The sequence below is a fragment of the Caretta caretta genome, chromosome 14, assembly GCF_965140235.1.
Source record: "Caretta caretta isolate rCarCar2 chromosome 14, rCarCar1.hap1, whole genome shotgun sequence".
NCBI classification, from domain to species: Eukaryota; Metazoa; Chordata; order Testudines; family Cheloniidae; genus Caretta; species Caretta caretta.
Genome location: NC_134219.1, coordinates 37062896 through 37083480, shown reverse-complemented (window position 1 = coordinate 37083480; position 20585 = coordinate 37062896). Strand labels below are relative to the sequence as shown.

The 20585-nt window shown below is 45.5% G+C and overlaps 1 protein-coding gene and 1 pseudogene across 1 annotated transcript; both read right to left on the bottom strand.

Moving 5' to 3' along the window:
- Window positions 1-1902: 1902 nt before the first annotated feature.
- Window positions 1903-7656, bottom strand: LOC125621475 (olfactory receptor 10A2-like; annotated as a pseudogene).
- A 1271-nt stretch (window positions 7657-8927) lies between these two features.
- On the bottom strand, window positions 8928-9875 carry LOC125621476 (olfactory receptor 10A7-like). Its single transcript, XM_075119066.1, has 2 exons — window positions 9608-9875; window positions 8928-9322 (listed from the first exon to the last, which is right to left on the bottom strand). The coding sequence occupies exons 1-2, from the start codon at window positions 9873-9875 to the stop codon at window positions 8928-8930; spliced, it is 663 nt and encodes a 220-aa protein (XP_074975167.1).
- Between the last annotated feature and the right edge of the window lie 10710 nt (window positions 9876-20585).

Sequence of the window (20585 nt, the reverse complement as noted above, 5' to 3'; positions counted from 1 at the left end):
AATCTCAAGGAATGAAATCAGGTTAGTTTGACAGGATCTGTTTTCCATAAAACCAGGTTGACTGGCATTAATTATATTCCTATCCTTTCATTCTTTAGCAGTTGAACCCCGTAACAACTTTTTTTTTTTGTTACTTAGTGTTTTGCCCGGGATTGATGTCAGGACAACTGGCCTATAGTTACTCAATCACCCTGCTTGCCTTTTTCGACTATTGGCACAATATTATCTCCCTCATTCCCCCTCCCCTTGCCGCAGCCCCAAACCCATCTCCTATTTCCCCTCCCACCACATATTCACCCTCATTCTTCGCCCTCCCATATTTCCTAGCTTTGCACCCAAAATAAGGATCTAGAAATGCAAAGAGCAGCTCTCCTTAGAGACAAGGTACGTCAGAAACCCCTTCATCAAATGACCCTGCAACTGGTTTGTCAGTTTACACTTGGTTCCATTGCTCAGCATGGTTAAATTACTAACTGGTTAGTAAAGTTATTCAATTTCCCTCTGATTAATCAAGGTTAACATACTTGACAATGCTGCTAAAGTAAAATCAGAGGCTGCATGTGCATTCTAGAGCTCTTTGAAATAATGCTGTAAAACCAGAAATTTTGGTTTCAGGGCAGAACTTCCCGAAGGAACCTTTCAGAATGCAGGGACCTTGCCCAGGGCCCATTCTCCGAGAACTGCCAAGGACAACAACTCAAACTCAAAATCAGTGTCTGGGTGTAACTTCGGTTCAACGACCATCATGTGTCACCTTCAGCCATCGACTTCCTGGGACAGCAGTCTGCCCACAAACGTCTGGCTGTCAACAGACCCTTTGTCTTGCTGCCCATGCGTATTTCACTCTCTTGGGCCTTCTTTACTGATGCACTGACCTGGAGTTCCTAACTTAACCCTCAATAGCAGTGATGCTTCCTGGGGGTACCCAGGGCAGTGCAGCACCCCCGTCACCACCTGCCTTGAGTGTAAGGAAGTCTCGTCTGTGTCTACTGGGGGTCAGCTTCCCAACTCCACCAGCCATGGTTAATATAAGCACTCCTTCTAGGCCTATGCAGGCCCTGCTGTCAATCTACTGGTTAGTGATAGGCACACTCCAACCCTTGAGCCCTCCAAGCGTCTCCATGGAGAGTCCAGCACCTGTTCCACTGGGCACTCAGCATTTCACAGGAAACACCCAGCACCCTGTAGGAGTGGACACTATATGCTTTCTCTGCTTTCTATAATTGAGAAATCAGACTTCAGAGTGCTGGTATTTGGAAATCTGCAAAACAAGGGTACCCCAAGCAATAAGGGATCAAAGCAGCCATTCACACAGGGGTCCCAAGAAACTCCATTGTACAGATGAGGAAACTAAGATCCAGAGAGCTGAAATCAGCCAGAAACAAAACAGGGAATAGAAGTCCGGTGTCTCTGTGCCACTATCACAGTACTGACCTTTCTTCTTCACTGTCCCACCTCAGGGCTCCCGTTCTTACAGAGTTAATGGGCCCTGAGACGTGATTCACATCTTACATTACCATTGCACATTGAAGGAGTTAGACGTAAAGAAATATTGAGAATCTGGTGCAATCCACGATAAAGGGGCCTGGTAAAAAACACAGTGTGTGCTCACGTAATTCCAGACTATCGTAATGGAGACACAGAGAATGGCATCTCTCTGCCTTGGTGCCTCATTGATGAGGTGTTTTAGAGCAACCCACAACAGCAGTGATAAATATCAGACTAATCAAACCACAAAGACCTGCATCCCTAAGCCAAAACAGCAGAAGTATCTGTCCCAATATTGAATGCAAGCTATAGCAGCCGCTGACCTCACCTAAAAAGCCAGATGGCCAGTGAGAGAGGTGACTCAGACTCATTACAGCAAACCAGCTTATTTCCATTTCACGGGCACTGAACAAACTACGGTAAGACAGTCTGAACCCTTTTGACAGCACAGAATTTAGTGACAACTTTCCCCAGGATCTCTTTGACCTCTCTGTTCCTCAGGCTGTATATGAGGGGGTTGACCATGGGAGTCAGGACTGTGTAGAAAATGGAGAACACTTTGTTCAGGTCTCTCAGTGTATCAGTTTTTGGTAGCATGTAGACAATCATTATGGTCCTATAGAAAATTGACACCACGATAAGGTAAGAGAAGCAGGTGGAAAAGGCCTTTTGCCACCCAGTGGTGGAAGGCATTCGCAAGATGGTGGTGAGGATACAGATGTGTATTGCCAGTGTTCATAGAAATGGCGAAAGAGTGCATATAGCAGCCAGCATGGTAGTGACAAGCTCCATCATACGTGTGTTACTGCAGGAGAGTTTTATTACTGGGATGAAGTCACAGAAGAAATGGTCAATTTCATTAGAGCCTGTCATAAATATAAAGGAAAGGGTAAACCCCATTAAAATCCCTCCTGACCAGAGGAAAAATCCTCTTACCAGTAAAGGGTTAAGAAGCTAAAGGTAATCTCGCTGTCACCTGACCAAAATGACCAATGAGGAGACAAGATACTTTCAAAGGCTGGGAGGAGGGAGAAAAACAAAGGGTCTGTGTCTGTCTGTGTGATGCTTTTGCTGGAGACAGAACAGGAATGGAGTCTTAGAATTTAGTAAGTAATCTAGCCAGGTATGTGTTAGATTATGATTTGTTTAAATGGCTGAGAAAATAGCTGTGCTAAATAGAATGAATATTTCTGTCTGTGTGTCTTTTTTGTAACTTAAGGTTTTGCCTAGAGGGATTCTCTATGTTTTGAATCTAATTACCCTGTAAGGTATCTACCATCCTGATTTTACAGAGGTGATTCCTTTTTTACTTCTATTAAAAGTCTTCTTGTAAGAAAACTGAATGTTTTTTCATTGTTCTAAGATCCAAGGGTTTGGGTCTGTGGTCACCTATGCAAATTGGTGAGGATTTTTACCAAACCTTCCCCAGGAAGTGGGGTGCAAGGGTTGGGAGGATTTTGGTGGGAAAGACGTGTCCAAACTATGTTTTTTCAGGAACCCAGATAAAGTTTGGTGGTGGCAGTGGAAATCCAAGGGCAAAGGGTAAAATAATTTGTACCTTGGGGAAGTTTTAACCTAAGCTGGTAAAAGTAAGCTTAGGAGGTTTTCATGCAGGTCCTCACATCTGTACCCTAGAGTTCAGAGTGGGGAAGGAACCTTGACAGAGCCGCATAAAGTTAATGTCAGCAGCCAGAGAATGACTTACCCAAGTGCCAACTGCTAGCTGGAGGCAGGACCTGCCATTCATAAGGGCTTCATAATGCAGTGGTTTGCATATCGCTAAATACCAATCGTAGGACATCACTGCCAGAAGATAACTCTCTGCAACTGCCAGGAAACCAAAGAAATAATATTGTGTGAGGCAGCCGCTAACAGAAATGGTTCTGTCCCCAGTCAGGAGACTGGCCAGCATCTCAACCCTCGCAGGTCTCCAAGCAGGACAATTCGCCAGGAAGAAGTACATGGGGGCATGAAGTTGCTGATCAGCCACAACTAGTGCAATGATGAGGTCGTTCCCAACCACGGTCTCAATGTAGATGATGAGAAGCAGGAGGAAGAGAAAAAAATGAGGAGTTCTTGTGGCACCTTAGAGACTAACACATTTATTTGGACATAAACTTTTGTGGGCTAAAACCCACTTCATCAGATGCATGGAGTGGAAAATACAGTAGGAAGAAATATATACAGAGTACATGACAAGATGGGGGTTGCCTTACAAATTCTAATGGGACAATTCAATTAAAGTGGGCTATTATCAGCAGGAGGAAAAATCACTTTTGTAGTGGTAATCAGGGTGGCCAATTTCAAACAGTTGACAAGAAGGTGTGAATAACAGTGGCGGGGGGGACAATTTTTCTCCCTCCTTCTTGTAACAACCTTTTAAGTACTTGAAAACTGTTATACCCCTCTCAGTCTTCTCTTCTCCAGACTAAACAAACCCAATTTTTTCAATCTTCCTTCATACATCATGTTTTCTAGACCTTTCATCATTTTTGTTGCTCTACTCTGGACTTTCTCCAATTTGTCCACATCTTTCCTGAAATGTGGCACCCAGAACTGGACATAATACTCCAGTTGAGGCCTAATCAGTGCAGAGTAGAATGGAAGAATTACTTCTCGTGTCTTGCTTACAAACACTTCTGCTAATACATCCCAGAATGATGTTTGATTTTTTTGCAAGTCTTACACTGTTGACTCATATTTAGCTTGTGATCCACTGTGACCCCCAGACCTCTTTTTGCAGTACTCCTTCCTAGGCAGTCATTTCCCATTGTGTATGTGTGCAACTGATTGTTCCTTCCTAAGTGGAGTACTTTGCATTTGTCCTTGTTGCATTTCATCCTATTTACTTCAGACCATTTCTCCAGTTTGTTCAGATCATTTTGAATTTTAATCTTATCCTCGAAAGCACTAACAACCCCTCCCAGCTTGGTATCATCCGCAAACTTTATAAGTGTAATCTCTATGCCATTATCTAAATCACTGATGAAGATATCGAACAGAACCTGACCCAGAACCAATCCCTGTGGGACCCCACTCATGATACCCTTCCAGCATGACTGTGAACCACTGATAACTACTCTCTGGGAATGGTTTTCCAACCAGTTATGCAACCACCTTATAGTAGCTCCATCTAAGTTGCAGTTCCCTAGTTTGTTTATGAGAAGGTCATGAGAGACAGTATCAAAACCCTTATTAAAGTCAAGATATACCACATCTATCACTTTCCCCCATCCACAAGGCTTGTTACCCTGTCAAAGAAAGCTATCAGGTTGGTTTGACACAATTTGTTCTTGACAAATCCATGCTGATTGTTACTTATCACCTTATTATCTTCTAGGTATTTGCAAATTGATTGCTTAATTATTTGCGCCATTATATTTCTGGGTACAGAAGTTAAGCTGTCTGGTCTGTAATTCCCCAGGTTGTTCTTATTTCACTTTTTATAGATGGGCACTATATTTGCCCCTTTCCAGTCTTCTGGAAGTCTCCTGTCTTCCATGACTTTTCAAAGATCTTTACTAATGGCTCAGATATCTCCTCAGTCAGCTCCTTGAGTATTCTACGATGCATTTCATCAGGCCTTTGTGATTTGAAGACATCTAACTTGACTAAGGAGTTTTTGACTTGTTCTTTCCCTATTTTAGCCTCTGATCCTACCTCATTTTCTCTGGCATTCACTATATTAGACGTCCAGTCACCATCAACCTTCTTGGTGAAAACCGAAACAAAGCAGTCATTAAGCATCTCTGCCATTTCCACATTTTCTGTTATTGTTTTTCCCCCTCTCATTCAGTAATGGGACTACCCTGTCCATCTTCCTCTTGCTTCTAATGTATTTGTAGTATGTTTTCTTGTTACTCTTTATGTCTCTAGCTAGTTTGGTCTAGTTTTGTGCCTTGGCCTTTCTAATTTTGTCCCTATATACTTGTGTTATTTGTTTATATTCATCCTTTGTAATTTGACCGAGTTTCTACTTTTTGTAGGACTCTTGAGTTTTAGGTCATTGAAAATCTTCTGGTTAAGCCAGGGTGGTCTCTGGCCATATGTCCTATCTTTCCGATGCAGTGGGATAATTTGCTCTTATGCCCTTAGTAATGTCTCTTTGAAAAACTGCCAACTGTCTTCAATTGTTTTTCCCCTTAGACTTGTTTCCCATGGGATTTTACCTACCAACTCCCTGAGTTTGCTAAAGTCTGCCTTGTGGAAATCCATTGTCTTTATTGTGCTGTTTTCCATCCTACCATTCCTTAGAATCATGAACGCTACCATTTCATGATCACTTCCACCCAAGCTGCCTTCCACTTTCAAATTCTCAACCAGTTCCTCCCTATTTGTCAAAAATCAAATCTAGAACAACCTCCCCCTAGCATAGATGCCAACTTCCCCTCTTTCAGGGGGGGCTCAACCCCCCTGTCTGCCCCCCGCCCCCACTCCACCCATTCCATGAGGCCCTGCCTCTGCCCCACCTGTTCCCACCCCTTCCCCAAATCCTTACCCCAGCCCTTGAGCACACCACGTTCCCACTCCTCCCCCCTCCCTCTCGGAGCATGCTAAAGCTGCCAAACAGCTGTTTGGTGGTGGCTGGGCAGGCAACGCTGGGAGGGAGGCAGAGAAGTTGGGACGCAGCACGCTCAGGAGAGGAGGAGGACAGGGGGTAGAGGGTGAGGGGAGCTTGGCCGCCGATGGGTGCAGATGACCCACTAATTTTAATTTCAAAAAGTCTCTTAGTTACTAAGGGTTAGCAGCCTAAGTCTCACTGAAAGTCAACAGGATTTAAGCAAACTTCAGCAGTGACTTATGAACTTAAGTGTTTTTGAAAATGTTACCTGATTGATGCTCAGATAAAATGCAGGTAGAACAAGTAGCCACTGAATTGCCATGAGAGTTTGGCACCTAACTCCCTTAGGCTTCTTGGAAAAGTCCAGAGCATGCAAGCATTGAAGCTAGAGACCTGTGATTATAAAGTGCAAACAGTTTCTTCCCAAATCCCTGACAAGTTTCAGGGTCACATGGATCTTCAGTGCCATAGCAATTATACAAATCAGGTAATCTTGTTCCAGAACTATAGGCCTCTGATTGGTCTCCTGGAGTGTTTGAGAAGCAACCAAACGGTACAGATTCCATCTGGTAGAGAACAGTGTTTTACATTGACACTAGCCAATTTATGGTCCGATCTGGGTACAGTAAATATAACCATTTCAGTTGTGGGTATTGCAATATATTCTGCAAGTCTGCTCCAAAATTGGCCTTTTTCAGCATGATGTTTTTGACATACTGCCACATCTTGCCCCAATGGAAATGTTTGTTCCAACCTTTTCTGAAGAATACAGATATGCAATGATTTCTTATCGCAAAATAATCTAGAAGACTCTTATTCCCAGTCTTATCCTAGCACAATTTTCTCCTTGAACATGTCATAAGGTCTCATTCCAATTCATCACCCATGCGAATAATGTTGTGTCACCAAAGCTTTATTGTTCATAATGCCTAGATGTTGAATATTTGTGGTTGACAATTGTATTTTTGAAAAAGGTTTCTTTTTGTTTTGTTTTTAAAAAATCTCTGGCAAACATATTGCTGATAGGGATGAAATCCCAAAGCTCAACTCTTTGAAGAATACATGTTTTATACTGAAAATTGGCTATAATAGAGGGATAGACCCGAATCTTCACCTATCATGGATAAAATTGTTAATTCCAGGTTTGACTTCTAATCACCTCAGCAATATATTTTTTAAATGAAATCACAGATTTAAGAATTATTAGTGTCTATTTGCCACTCCCTGTGATCCTATGTAGAAATCATTAGGAAGGATACATAAAAGAGCTACCAGCTACCCTCAGCTGGCAGGAGAAGTGGCTCTGTCCCACCCCCTCCACTCCCTGCCAGGGCCTGGCTGCCAGGGAGAGGGGCCAAGCAAGCCAGGAACGTGCTGGGGGGGGGTGAGGCGCAGCGTGGGAAGGACATAGGCAGGGCAGCTTGGTGCTCACAGAAACTGGGGGGAAGGGAATGTGCTCCCATGGGCCCTGCACCCTCCCAGACTACACCCATGTAGCCACCCCTTTCCCAGCCTTCCCCCTCTGCTATCCCTAGTATCTGTGTTACAGCAGAGCTGCCCCTTTCCTTTCCCTCACCCTCTGCAGCCTCCAATGCCCCTTCGCCCATGGTACATTCTTGCTTGTGCAGCCAGCACTGAAGCTGGTATCGTTGTTTCCTCACTACTATATTTAGTGAGCTAGCTAGAATAGAGCTCCAGTGGCTATGTGTTCAGGAGCTGCCATTTACCCCCCCAGCTGCAGCACAGATGCCCCCCAAGTGTCTAAGCTGTGAATTATTCACTCAGGCCTTCTTCCATCCATCAGCTGCTTTTTACTCAGATTTTCAGCTTTCCAGATTAATGCATAAACAAACCAGGGAAATAGAGGCTAGATGGAGCTACTATAAGGTGGGTGCATAACTGATTAGAAAACTGTTCCCAGAGAGCTGTTATCAAGTTGGAAGGGCAATGGTGTTATACTGTTGACACATTTAGCTTTTATTGCCTGATGCATACATTATTAGTAGGGTCTCCTAGGAAATGGTAAAACATGTGAAGGAACTGGTGGGAAACATCCCCTGGAAGTGGAAGGAATTTTCAGGATAGTGGTTTGGCTATAAATGTACAGGCTGGGTTTCCCCTAATAGGGTGATCTTAGGCACCCAAATCCTATAGACAGTGAATGGGAATTGGGCACTTCACACCCTTAGGTACCATTGTCAATTACAGCAGGACATAGTAGAGCAGACAGTGCATGGGATTAGGGCTCTGGATAGTTGGTTTCTATGCCTGTCCCTTTTCAGAGTAACAGCCGTGTTACTCTGTATTATTAATACAGGTGCCACAAGGTGCCACAAGTACTCCTTTTCTTTTTTCGAAAATGGGCAACTAAAAGGCCTGGGCTGGTGTCCTGAAGCACAGGTTAGAAGGTTTCCTTTTGCTTTTCTGTCCCTTGGATGAAATACACCCAGACATCAACACCTGCATTACAAAAATATTAGATTGCAATGTCAAAATGGAACTCCAACGGCAGAAATTGTGTAATTAACTCTTTAGTTTATCTCACCCAACAAGGGATGGATGCTCAGCATTCCATTTGCATCCATTTAGCCTGCACCCTCCCGCTGAGCCCAATCTCCATTTGTTCTCTTTATTTCAAGTAGCCACCAGTTCAAGTCTCCCAGCAGCTGAGTTGTACCTCACCTGTGGTATCTAATATTGGTCCTAAAAATAACAGGGTAACAGGTTTTTAAAAGGTCTATGCACCTCCATTTCTCCCAGGAGCATGACATGAACCCCATTGAAGAGAATGGAAATGTGACCTTTTAACTTTAGTGGTCTGATTTTAGGGGCAGAATCAAACTTATCTATTTCATTTTAACATAAGGAAACCGATCAGCTAGCATTGTCCAACCCTGCATTTCCTGAGAGCTTTCCTCAGGGCCTCCTTGACCTCTTTGTTTCTCAGGCTGTAGATGAGTGGATTGATCAGGGGAGTCAGGACAGTGTAAATGACAGAGAGAACTTTCTTGAAGTCTCTCAGTGTGTTGGTTGCTGGGAACATATAGGCAATCAGTAGAGTTCCATAATAAATGGTCACCACAATGAGGTGGGAGGAGCAGGTGGAAAAGGCCCTTTGCCTCCCTGTGGTGGAAGGGATTCTTAGGATGGTCACAATGATGCAGCTGTAGGACATCAAGGTAAGTAGGAATGGGACCAGTGTGAAAATCAAGCAGAGAGTGAAAGCCAACATTTCCATCACCTGAGGATCATTGCAGGAGAGTTTTACAAGGGGGATAAGATCACAAAAGAAATGGTCAATACCATTGGGGCCACAGAAAGTTAACTGTGACATTGACAATGTTGTTATACTATTAGCTAGGAAGCCACCTATCCAAGTGCCACCTGCAAGCTGGAGGCAAGACCTGCCTCTCATACAGGCTGCATAGCGAAGCGGTTTGTGGATGGCTAAATACCGATCATAAGACATCACAGCTAAGAGAAGGCATTCTGTGGCAGCCATAGAACCAAAGAAATAATACTGTGAGAGACACCCACTAAATGAAACAGTCCTGTCCTCAGTCAGGAGACTGACCAGCATCCTGGGCAGGAGGGTGGAGGTGTAGCAGGTCTCCAGGCAGGACAAGTTCCCCAGGAAGAAGTACATGGGGGTGTGAAGGTTCTGATCAGCCACAACTAGCGCCACGATGAGGAGGTTAATGGCCATGGTTGCAATGTAGATCATGAGAAACACCAGGAAAAGGATCCGAAGTTCAGGGAGAGTGCCGAATCCTAGGAGGATGAATTCTGTGATGGACGTTTGATTTCCCTGTTCTGGATTCGCCATGGCACGTGTCTACGGGAAAGAAAATAACTCAGTGACATAAATGGACAACATTCACTTAATAAAATGTTAGCATTGTTTTCATTGTCTTCCTCTGCTGGCTACTGGAACAATAACAGAGTGGAGAATGGAGTCCAGGGGAGGGGAAATGCCATCTCTCTTGATCCCTGGGACAGATTTCATATCTGAGCAGACTGCAGGTTAAACAAAATGTGAATCTCTCTGAAAATCTGTGCAATACCTTGACAGACAGCACCAAGTACTCAAATACTATTGTGATGGGGCTCAGATACAACAGTACAGACACACACAGAGGAGACAGATTAGAAAGATATTCGTTCAAATAGTCATACACACCACTTCCTGGTGTCTAAAAGCAGAACAAAATAGGCTGGAGTTCCACTGCTGAAATCAGTCAGGATTTTATGGAAAGTCACAAAAAAGAAACCAACCAAGCAAATAGGGCTGGGAATTGCAATGGGTGGGCAGCCAACTGCAAGTGAATTATAAGGGAAATGGGTAGCCTAATTCTATTAGCGCCTTTTGAAAATTTTATCCTAAACAAACAGGACTACCTGTCCACCCCTATGATAACATTTCATAGTTCTGCAGTAGGATACTCTGCATCCAAAGACCCAGCCAGGTGACCATCTTATGCAGAAAGGAAAATCTGAAATCTCTGCAGTTAGCCCCCAGTGGTGGAAATGTTACTACTAACCACACACAGTTACCCAAACTTTATTTAAAAAAAAAAAAAAAAAAAAACCACAAAACAGCTAGAAACCACCAATTTAGCTAAAGATTTACACTCTTTTGCATGAATGATTTCTGTTTGAAATTTGTAAGAAACATTTTCATATTATTAGAGAAGTGGAGAACCTAAATTTCCATTTCATGGGCAATTCCATGATTTCAAATGTTGGTTTTCATTCTAATTGACTTTAAAATATATATCTAGAAATAAAATACATTTTTAGATTACTTGTTTTTTATATTTGTATTGTATTTTATTTGTATATTTTAAAGTAACATTTATTTTTTTAAATTTTATTTCATTTTATAAAACATACAATAACTTTGTTTAGGAAACAAAGTTTCCTAGAAATAAAATATGGTCCCATGGGACCATATCCATCTTGAGGAGTTGATATTTTTCCTGATAGAAAACTATTTCATCAGATTTTTTTTTATCAGCATTACCTTTTATTCTTTTTTTCCCCTTTTATATTTGGTTTAAAAGATATGAATTCTCCCTTTGTTTGTGGCTGTTGTATCTGCCATCACTGCCTCGTGCCATTACTAATCCAAAGAGACAAGGTGGATGAGGTAATATATCTTTTATTGGACCAATTTACTAATCCTTATTAACTGCTAAGTAAGGACCTGATTCTGCACAGAGTTATTTTTACAAACCGGGAATAATTCTGTCCAGTCTGAGCCTTCTCTTGTGGACGTCAAAGATAAAATTTCCCACTGACTTCAAGGATGGGACCCTTTGATTTCAAAGGGATTTGGACAGCTAATGCCTTTAGCCTTCTTTGACACTTATAGTTTGGCTCGGCAGGATTGGATTTCCATTGACAGACGTTGGTAAATGTTGATATCAGCGGACACAGCAAAACCAAATAAAAAAATATCGGTAACAGGCATCATTAGTGCAGCCTCCCCTCTGCATCGTGCCAGCAGGGATGGGAGTCACTGGCCCTGTGGCTGGGCAGGGACCCTCTGCCCCCAGCTCTCACTGCGGTGAGCGGGTGGGGCAGTGACAGCAGAGGTGCACAGAGCTCCCTGTATGGCTGCAGGGCTGGTGACACCCATCCCTGAAGGCACAAGGTGCAGGGCAGGCTGCGGTCTTGGCGAGCCAGAGCTGAGACCCTGAGCCTGGGCTGTGAGATGGAGGAGTTGTCCCTGGCTATGAGGGAGGCCACCCTGCTGCTGGATGGCTTCTGCCCATGGATGGAGCCATTCAACAGGGTGGCCTCTGCCACTGCCCGGGGCTCATCGTTCTCCCCCTCCTCACAGCCCTGGCCAAGGATCTCTGCTCCACTGGGCCAGAGCAGCCACCTTCCCTCCCCTTTCACCTTGGTATCTTGGACCCCTCGGCGGTGCATAAGCCACCAGCATCTCCGCTGTCACTGCTGGGAGTCCCCTGCAGCCCTGCCCTAACCCTGATCCCAACCCTGCCCCCCACTGTATTTCCTGCAACTGTAAAAAATTAATACTTAAAAGTTAGAAAAATCTTTTAAAAAATCCCAATATTAACCGTCTAAAGGGCACAAAAAGAATAAAAAGTCAAATTCTGCCCAGTCTTCTTATAGCCAATGTAGGCACCCTGAGCACTGAGCACAGCAGCAAACATCAGCTCTGCTTTACCCATCATCTCACTAATGCTCTCAATGCTGCAGGGAGGTGGGAGCTGTCATGAAGGGCACAATCCTGTATTTAGTAGGGAGGACAGTTTAAAGTGGAGTGAAGGACACTCCAGTGTTTGAAGATCTCACTTTGGACTTGGCAGATGTTGGTTCAATTCCCTCCTTTGTCACAAACTCCTTTGTGATGTTCAGGGCAGGATTTCCAAAGGCCGGTAGGTTCCTAAAAATGCACATTGGTGCTCGAGTAGGTGCGGTACCAAACTCCCATCGATTACAAATCCCACTAGGGGTGTCTGCTGTCTTTAGGTGCTGAAATACCTCTATAAATCTGTCCCTCTGGGCGTCCGGTCCCCGTCTGTGAAGCAGGAACAATAGCACCTCACAGGGAGGTGGGAAGATAGCTACATTCAGTTCCATGAGGTGCCCAGATACCCTGGTGATGGGGGCCATACAAAGAGCTAAGACAGTAGTGACCTGAGAGGTCTTTCCTTCTTCCAAATTCTGTTGGGTTGGGAGTTTAAGAAAGATCATTGCCAAATTCCCCTTAGGTTCCAATGGAATTAGTTACCTAGCAAACTTACATGGCTTCAAGAAGCAGGGAGGAAAAGGTTGATTTACCTCCATCAGCAGCTGGAGTCTGTCACCTCCTCACTCAGGAGTTCAGACACTGTGATCCAGGTTATTCAGTCCCTCTTCTCTCCCCACTGCATTCATGTACTTCCATGTTCGCAGCCTAGATGGGCTACCATGGCTCTGTTATATCTGATAATGTGCCATGTGCTTCATACCCTCCACCAAATGAGGAGGATCTTTTCTGATTCACTAAATATCCTTCTGTGGGAAGGTGCAGTCTCTTGAGGCACATCTGCTGTGGGGAACGTAACAGGCAAGGGAAAGTTAGTATTCGGACATTGTCTACAACTAAACCTTAGAGTCAAATTTCTAATCTCAAAGGGAAAGTTCTGGAGAGGGAAGAAACGTCTAATCCTAAAATCACTCATTTTAGTGGGGGAATGTTATGCTGACAGTCAAGAAATAACACTAATTCTAGAAATAAGGTTTACAGCTGAGATTTTCAGAGCTGCCTAAGCCCTGGTCTACACTAGGACTTTAGGTCGAATTTAGCTACGTTAAATCGATGTAAACCTGCACCCGTCCACACGATGAAGCCCTTTATTTCGACTTAAAGGGCTCTTAAAATTGATTTCCGTACTCCACCCCTGACAAGTGGATTAGCGCTTAAATCGGCCTTGCCGGGTCGAATTTGGGGTACTTTGGTCACAATTTGACGGTATTGGCCTCTGCGAGCTATCCCAGAGTGCTCCATTGTGACTGCTCTGGACAGCACTCTCAACTCAGATGCACTGGCCAGGTAGACAGGAAAAGAATCACGAACTTTTGAATCTCATTTCCTGTTTGGCCAACGTGGCAAGCTGCAGGTGACCATGCAGAGCTCATCAGCAGAGGTGACCATGATGGAGTCCCAGACTCGCAAAAGAGCTCCAGCATGGACTGAACGGGAGGTCCGGGATCTGATCGCTGTATGGGGAGAGGAATCCGTGCTATCAGAACTCCGTTCCAGTTTTTGAAATGCCAAAACCTTTGTCAAAATCTCCCAGGGCATGAAGGACAGAGGCCATAACAGGGACCCGAAGCAGTGCCGCGTGAAACTTAAGGAAACTTAAGGAGCTGAGGCAAGCCTACCAGAAAACCAGAGAGGCAAACAGCTGCTCCGGGTCAGAGCCCCAAACATGCCGCTTCTATGATGAGCTGCATGTCATTTTAGGGGGTTCAGCCACCACTACCCCAGCCGTGTTGTTTGACTCCTTCAATGGAGATGGAGGCAACATGGAAGCAGGTTTTGGGGATGAGGAAGATGATGATGATGGGGTTGTAGATAGCTCACAGCAAGCAAGCAGAGAAACCGGTTTTCCTGACAGGCAGGAACTGTTTCTCACCCTGGACCTGGCTGTCCCCCCGAACCCATCCAAGGCTGCCTCCTGGACCCGGCAGGCAGAGAAGGGACCTCCAGTGAGTGTACCTTTTAAAATATTATACATGGTTTAAAAGCAAGCATGTGAAAGGATTAATTTGCCCTGGCATTCGCGGCTCTCCTGGATGTACTCCCAAAGCCTTTGCAAAAGGTTTCTGGGGAGGGCAGCCTTATTGCGTCCTCCATGGTATGACACTTTACCACTCCAGGCCAGTAACACGTACTCGGGAATCATTGTACAACAAAGCATTGCAGTGTATGTTTGCTGGCGTTCAAACAACATCCGTTCTTTATCTCTCTGTGTTATCCTCAGGAGAGCGAGATATCATTCATGGTCACCTGGTTGAAATAGGGTGCTTTTCTTCAGGGGACACTCAGAAGTGCCTGTTCCTGCTGGGCTGTTTGCCTGTAGCTGAACAGAAATGTTCCCCGCTGTTAACCACAGAGAGCGGGGAGGGTTGAGGGGGTAGGCACGCGGTGGGGGGAGGCAAAATGTGACCTTGTAACAAAAGCACATGTGCTATGTATGTAATGTTAACAGCAAGGTTTACCCTGAAAGAGTGTAGCCACTGTTTTATAAAATGTGTCTTTTTAAATACTGCTGTCCTTTTTTTTTCTCCACCATCTGCGTGTGTTTCAATGATCACAGGATCTTCTCCTTCCCAGAGGCTAGTGAAGATTAGAAAGAAAAAAAATGCACTCGTGATGAAATGTTCTCTGAGCTCATGCTGTCCTCCCACACTGACAGAGCACAGACGAATGCGTGGAGGCAAATAATGTCAGAGTGCAGGAAAGCACAAAATGACCGGGAGGAGAGGTGGCGGGCTGAAGAGTGTAAGTGGCGGGCTGAAGAGAGGGCTGAAGCTCAAATGTGGCGGCAGCATGATGAGAGGAGGCAGGATTCAATGCTGAGGCTGCTGGAGGATCAAACCAGTATGCTCCAGTGTATGGCTGAGCTGCAGCAAAGGCACCTGGAGCACAGTTTCCACTGCAGCCACTGTGTAACCAACCACCCTCCTCCCCAAGTTCCATAGCCTCCACACCCAGAAGCCCAAGAACGCGGTGGGGGGGGCCTCTGGCCAACCAGCCACTCCACCACAGAGGATTGCCCAAAAACCAGAAGCATTCAATAAATTTTAAAGTTGAAAACTTTTAAAGTGCTGTGTGGCATTTTCCTTCCCTCCTCCACCATCCCTCCTGGGCTACCTCGGTAGTCATCCCCCTATTTGTGTGATGAATGAATAAAGAATGCATGAATGTGAAGCAACAATGACTTTATTGCCTCTGCAAACGGTGATCGAAGGGAGGAGGGGAGGGTGGTTAGCTTACAGGGAAGTAGAGTGAACCAAGGGGCGGGGGTTTCATCAAGGAGAAACAAACAGAACTTTCACACCGTAGCCTGGCCAGTCATGAAACTGGTTTTCAAAGCTTCTCTGATGCATACTGTGCCCTCCTGTGCTCTTCTAACAGCCCTGGTGTCTGGCTGCGTGTAACCAGAAGCCAGGCGATTTGCCTCAGCCTCCCACCCCACCATAAATGTCTCCCCCTTACTCTCACAGATATTGTGGAGCGCACAGCAAGCAGTAATAACAGTGGGAATATTGGTTTCGCTGAGGTCTAAGCACGTCAATAAACTGCGCCAGCGCGCCTTTAAACGTCCAAATGCACATTCTACCACCATTCTGCACTTGCTCAGCCTGTAGTTGAACAGCTCCTGACTACTTGTCGGGCTCAACGGGTAGTGATCATGGCTCCATGTCTAGTTGGCAGCCGGTGTCAAGTGGAGTGCTCCTGGGGCCGGCTTTGTTCAATATCTTCATAAATGATCTGGAGGATGGTGTGGATTGCACTCTCAGCAAATTTGCGGATGATACTAAACTGGGAGGAGTGGTAGATATGCTGGAGGGCAGGGATGGGATACAGAGGGATCTAGACAAATTGGAGGATTGGGCCAAAAGAAATCTGATGAGGTTCAATAAGGATAAGTGCAGGGTCCTGCACTTAGGACGGAAGAACCCAATGCACAGCTACAGACTAGGGACCGAATGGCTAGGCAGCAGTTCTGCAGAAAAGGACCTAGGGGTGACAGTGGACGAGAAGCTGGATATGAGTCAGCAGTGTGCCCTTGTTGCCAAGAAGGCCAATGGCATTTTGGGATTTATAAGTAGGGGCATAGCGAGCAGATCGAGGGACGTGATCGTCCCCCTCTATTCGACATTGGTGAGGCCTCATCTGGAGTACTGTGTCCAGTTTTGGGCCCCACACTACAAGAAGGATGTGGATAAATTGGAAAGAGTCCAGCGAAGGGCAACAAAAATTATTAGGGGTCTGGAACACATGAGTTATGAGGGAGGCTGAGGGAACTGGGATTGTTTAGTCTGCAGAAGAGAAGAATGAGGGGGGATTTGATAGCTGCTTTCAACTACCTGAGAGGTGGTTCCAGAGAGGATGGTTCTAGACTATTCTCAGTGGTAGAAGAGGACAGGACAAGGAGTAATGGTCTCAAGTTGCAGTGGGGGAGGTTTAGGTTGGGTATTAGGAAAAACTTTTTCACTAGGAGGGTGGTGAAACACTGGAATGCGTTGCCTAGGGAGGTGGTGGAATCTCCTTCCTTAGAAGTTTTTAAGGTAAGGCTTGACAAAGCCCTGGCTGGAATGATTTAATTGGGGATTGGGTCCTGCTTTTGAGCAGGGGGTTGGACTAGATGACCTCCTGAGGTCCCTTCCAACCCTGATATTCTATGATTCTATAAAGATGCGAGCGTCATGTACCTTTCCCGGCCATCCCACGTTGATGTTGGTGAAACGTCCCTTGTGATCCACCGGAGCTTGCAGCACTATTGAAAAGTACCCCTTGCAGTTTATGTACTTGGCGGCTTGGTGCTCCGGTGCCAAGATAGGGATATGGGTTCCGTCTATGGCCCCACCAGTTAGGAAATCCCATTGCAGCAAAGCCATCCACTATGACCTGCACATTTCCCAGGGTCACTAACCTTGATATCAGCAGATCTTTGATTGTGTGGGCTACTTGCATCACAGCAGCCCCCACAGTAGATTTGCCCACTCCAAATTGATTCCCAACTGACCGGTAGCTGTCTGGCGTTGCAAGCTTCCACAGGGCTATCGCCACTCACTTCTCAACTGTGAGGGCTGCTCTCATCTTGGTATTCATGCGCTTCAGGGCAGGGGAAAGCAAGTCACAAAGTTCCATGAAAGTGCCCTTACGCATGTGAAAGTTTCGCAGCCACTGGGAATCGTCCCAGACCTGCAACACTATGCGGTCCCACCAGTCTGTGCTTGTTTCCCGAGCCCAGAATCGGCATTCCACAGCATGAACCTGCCCCATTAGCACCATGATGCATGCATTGGCAGGGCCCATGCTTTCAGAGAAATCTGTGTCCATGTCCTGATCACTCATGTGACCGCGCTGACGTCACCTCCTCGCCCGGTATCGCTCTGCCAGGTTCTGGTGCTGCATATACTGCTGGATAATGCGTGTGGTGTTTAATATGCTCCTAATTGCCAAAGTGAGCTGAGCGGCCTCCATGCTTGCCTTGGTATGGCGTCCGTACAGAAAAAAGGTACGGAACGATTGTCTGCCGTTGCTCTGACGGAGGGAGGGGTGACTGACGACATGGCTTACAGGGTTGGCTTACAGGGAATTAAAATCAACAAAGGGGGTGGCTTTACATCAAGGAGTATTTCAGGCAGGACTTCACGGAGGGTTCCAATAAGAAATGGTGCACCTAAGTAATTGTTCTTATTGGAACAAGCAGGTTGGTCTGGCCTCTGATTGATACATGGCTAGATTTACCTCACTGCACCTTCTCTGTGAGTGACTGCAGTGTGACCTAGAGGAATGAGTCCCCTAGACGGGGGAGGGGGGGGGAAGCAAATGAGTACAAAACAAATCTGGTCTATTTCTTGTTTTGATCCACTCCATCTATCTTTTACATCTTTGGCTGGCAGCAGACGGTGCAGAAGGACTGCATGCCATCCACATCTCATGGCTGCCCGGCAGAAAATGGTACAGTACGACTGCTAGCAATCCGTATCGCCTGCCTGCTCACCATAAGATGGTTCAATAGGACTGACTGCCGGACTAAAGAGAATGACCTGGTCAAGTCACTCCAAATTTAGTCCCTGCGCCCATGTCTGCCCAGGCGCTCCTGATCAACCTTACAGAGGTGACCAGGAGCACCTCGGACATGACGATGACGGCTACCAGTCCTACCGTACCATCTGCTGCCACAAGGCAATGGGTTGCTGCTGCTGTGTAGCAATGCCGTACCGCGTCTGCCAGCACCCAGGAGACATACGGTGATGGTTACCTGAGCGGGCTCCATGCTTGCCGTGGTATGGCGTCTGCACAGGAACTAAAGAAAAAAGGCGCGAAACGATTGTCTGCTGTTGCTTTCACGGAGGGAGGGAGGGAACGGGGGCCTGACGATATGTACCCAGAACCACCCGCGACAATGTTTTAGCCCCATCAGGCATTGGGATCTCAACCCAGAATTCCAATGGCCAGCGGAGACTGCGGGAACTGTGCGATAGCTACCCACAGTGCAACACTCCGGAAGTCGACTCTAGCCTTGGTACTGTGGAAGCACTCCACCGAGTTAATGCACTTAATGCACTTAAAGCATTTTCTGTGGGGACACACACACACTCGAATATATAAAACCGATTTCTAAAAAAACGACTTCTATAAATTCAACTTAATTTCGTAGTGTAGACATACCCTCAGTGACTTTCTAAAACTTCCTCAAAGTTTGAAAAGTTGCAAAAAAGTGGCAAAGTAACAGACTTGAATTTTTCCTCTTCCCTCTCTAACTTCTTCAAAGTTGCAGAAGTTCAGAGTGGGAAAAGGAAAAAGGATAAAAAGGAAATGTGAAAAAAACAAAACCCTTAGACATGATAGCTGGCATATTTTCAGAATCCTGTGAGTTTATATCCCTTCTAAATGAACGACTTTGCTTGTGTGGATATTAATGGAGATTTTATTGTTCAGTTTTCAGAATGTCACTGGACAGATTGAATCAATATCCATTAGCAGAGAAATCCAAAAGTTAGTGATGATCATATAGCAACATAAAAACTGATCTGCATGGTACAACACAAATGAAATCAAACAAATGCCTGCCTAAAAAGGCTTCAGAGGTGAGGTTTTGGACTGGCAAAGCCACATTCATGAGCATTGGGTTCTGCTGGGGAAGAGGGGAAATTTTTGAAGGGAAGCCCGTCTGCACACCTCCATTTGCCAGACTCCTCCTGGGGAGCTGACATACCCATTACAAGCCACGAGTGATGGCTCCTTGGAGCCGATTCTGGGGAGCAAGGCTAAATCTGTTTTTAACCAGATGCATCAGGATCTATACATAAATCTGAGTCTGACTTAGCAGCACATTGCTGTATCAGTTTTGCTCACACACTTTCAAAAGTCATTGATAGAGCTGGGCAAATCATGGGTTTCTCAGTTCACTTGCAATTTCAGAAAAGAATATATACCTGTATAGTTTGTGGTCAAACCGAAAGTGACATGGTGAACTGAAAAGTCAAAGAAAAAAAAGTTGAGATGAAAAAAACCAAAACGGGAACCTTTGACTGGAAACGTCTCTGAGATGTTGCAACAAGAGGAAACGCTTAATTTTGTCCCAAATTTTTTTGTTTTGCATTTCAGGAATTTTGACAAGGGCAAAGCAAGAGATTCACAAACCAGCTGGAGGAGAAGGCTGAAGTCGCTCACTTATAAGCTTTAGTCCAGTGGCTAAGGTGCTCAGCTGGGATGTGGAGACCCAGGTTCCACTCCCCCTGTGGCCACACGAGAAGAGATTTGAATAGGGATCTCTAACGTTGCAGGCAAATGCCCTAGACACTGAGCCAAGGGGTGTTCTCAATCTCTCCTCTCGGAGCCATTCCACTAAATAATTAAGTCATCATTGGGGCATGGACTTCTCACCCACACCCTAGGTGACAGCCCTAGCCACTGGGCTAGAGAGTCACTTTCACAGGCTGTCCTTGGCCCAAATGACCATCCATTGTCAGAGTCTTTCATAATGACAATGAATAGTAATGTGGCCAGAAAAGGAGAGTAAAGGCTGGTCTACACTACAAAGTTAAACTCACCTAACTACATTGCTCAGGGCTGTGAAAAATTTCATGCCCTCTCTGATGTAGCTAATCCAGCCTAAACCTCGCTGTGGTCACCAGAAGAGTTCTGCAGTCGACCTGCCTACCGCCTCTCGGAGAGGTGGATTTTACTACAGCGACAGAAGAACCCCTTCCATCGCTGTAGTAAGTGTCTACATGACAGCAGCGCAGCTACAGTGGAGTAATTCCAGTGTAGACG

Bases quoted from the DNA above. Each gene is read 5' to 3' on its own strand.
- LOC125621476 (XM_075119066.1), bottom strand. From the start codon at position 9,875: ATGGCGAATCCAGAACAGGGAAATCAAACGTCCATCACAGAATTCATC. The intron at 9,323-9,607 runs AGGACAGGACTG...GTGATCTTATCC, and splicing joins GCTGGTCAGTCTCCTGACTG to CCCTTGTAAAACTCTCCTGC.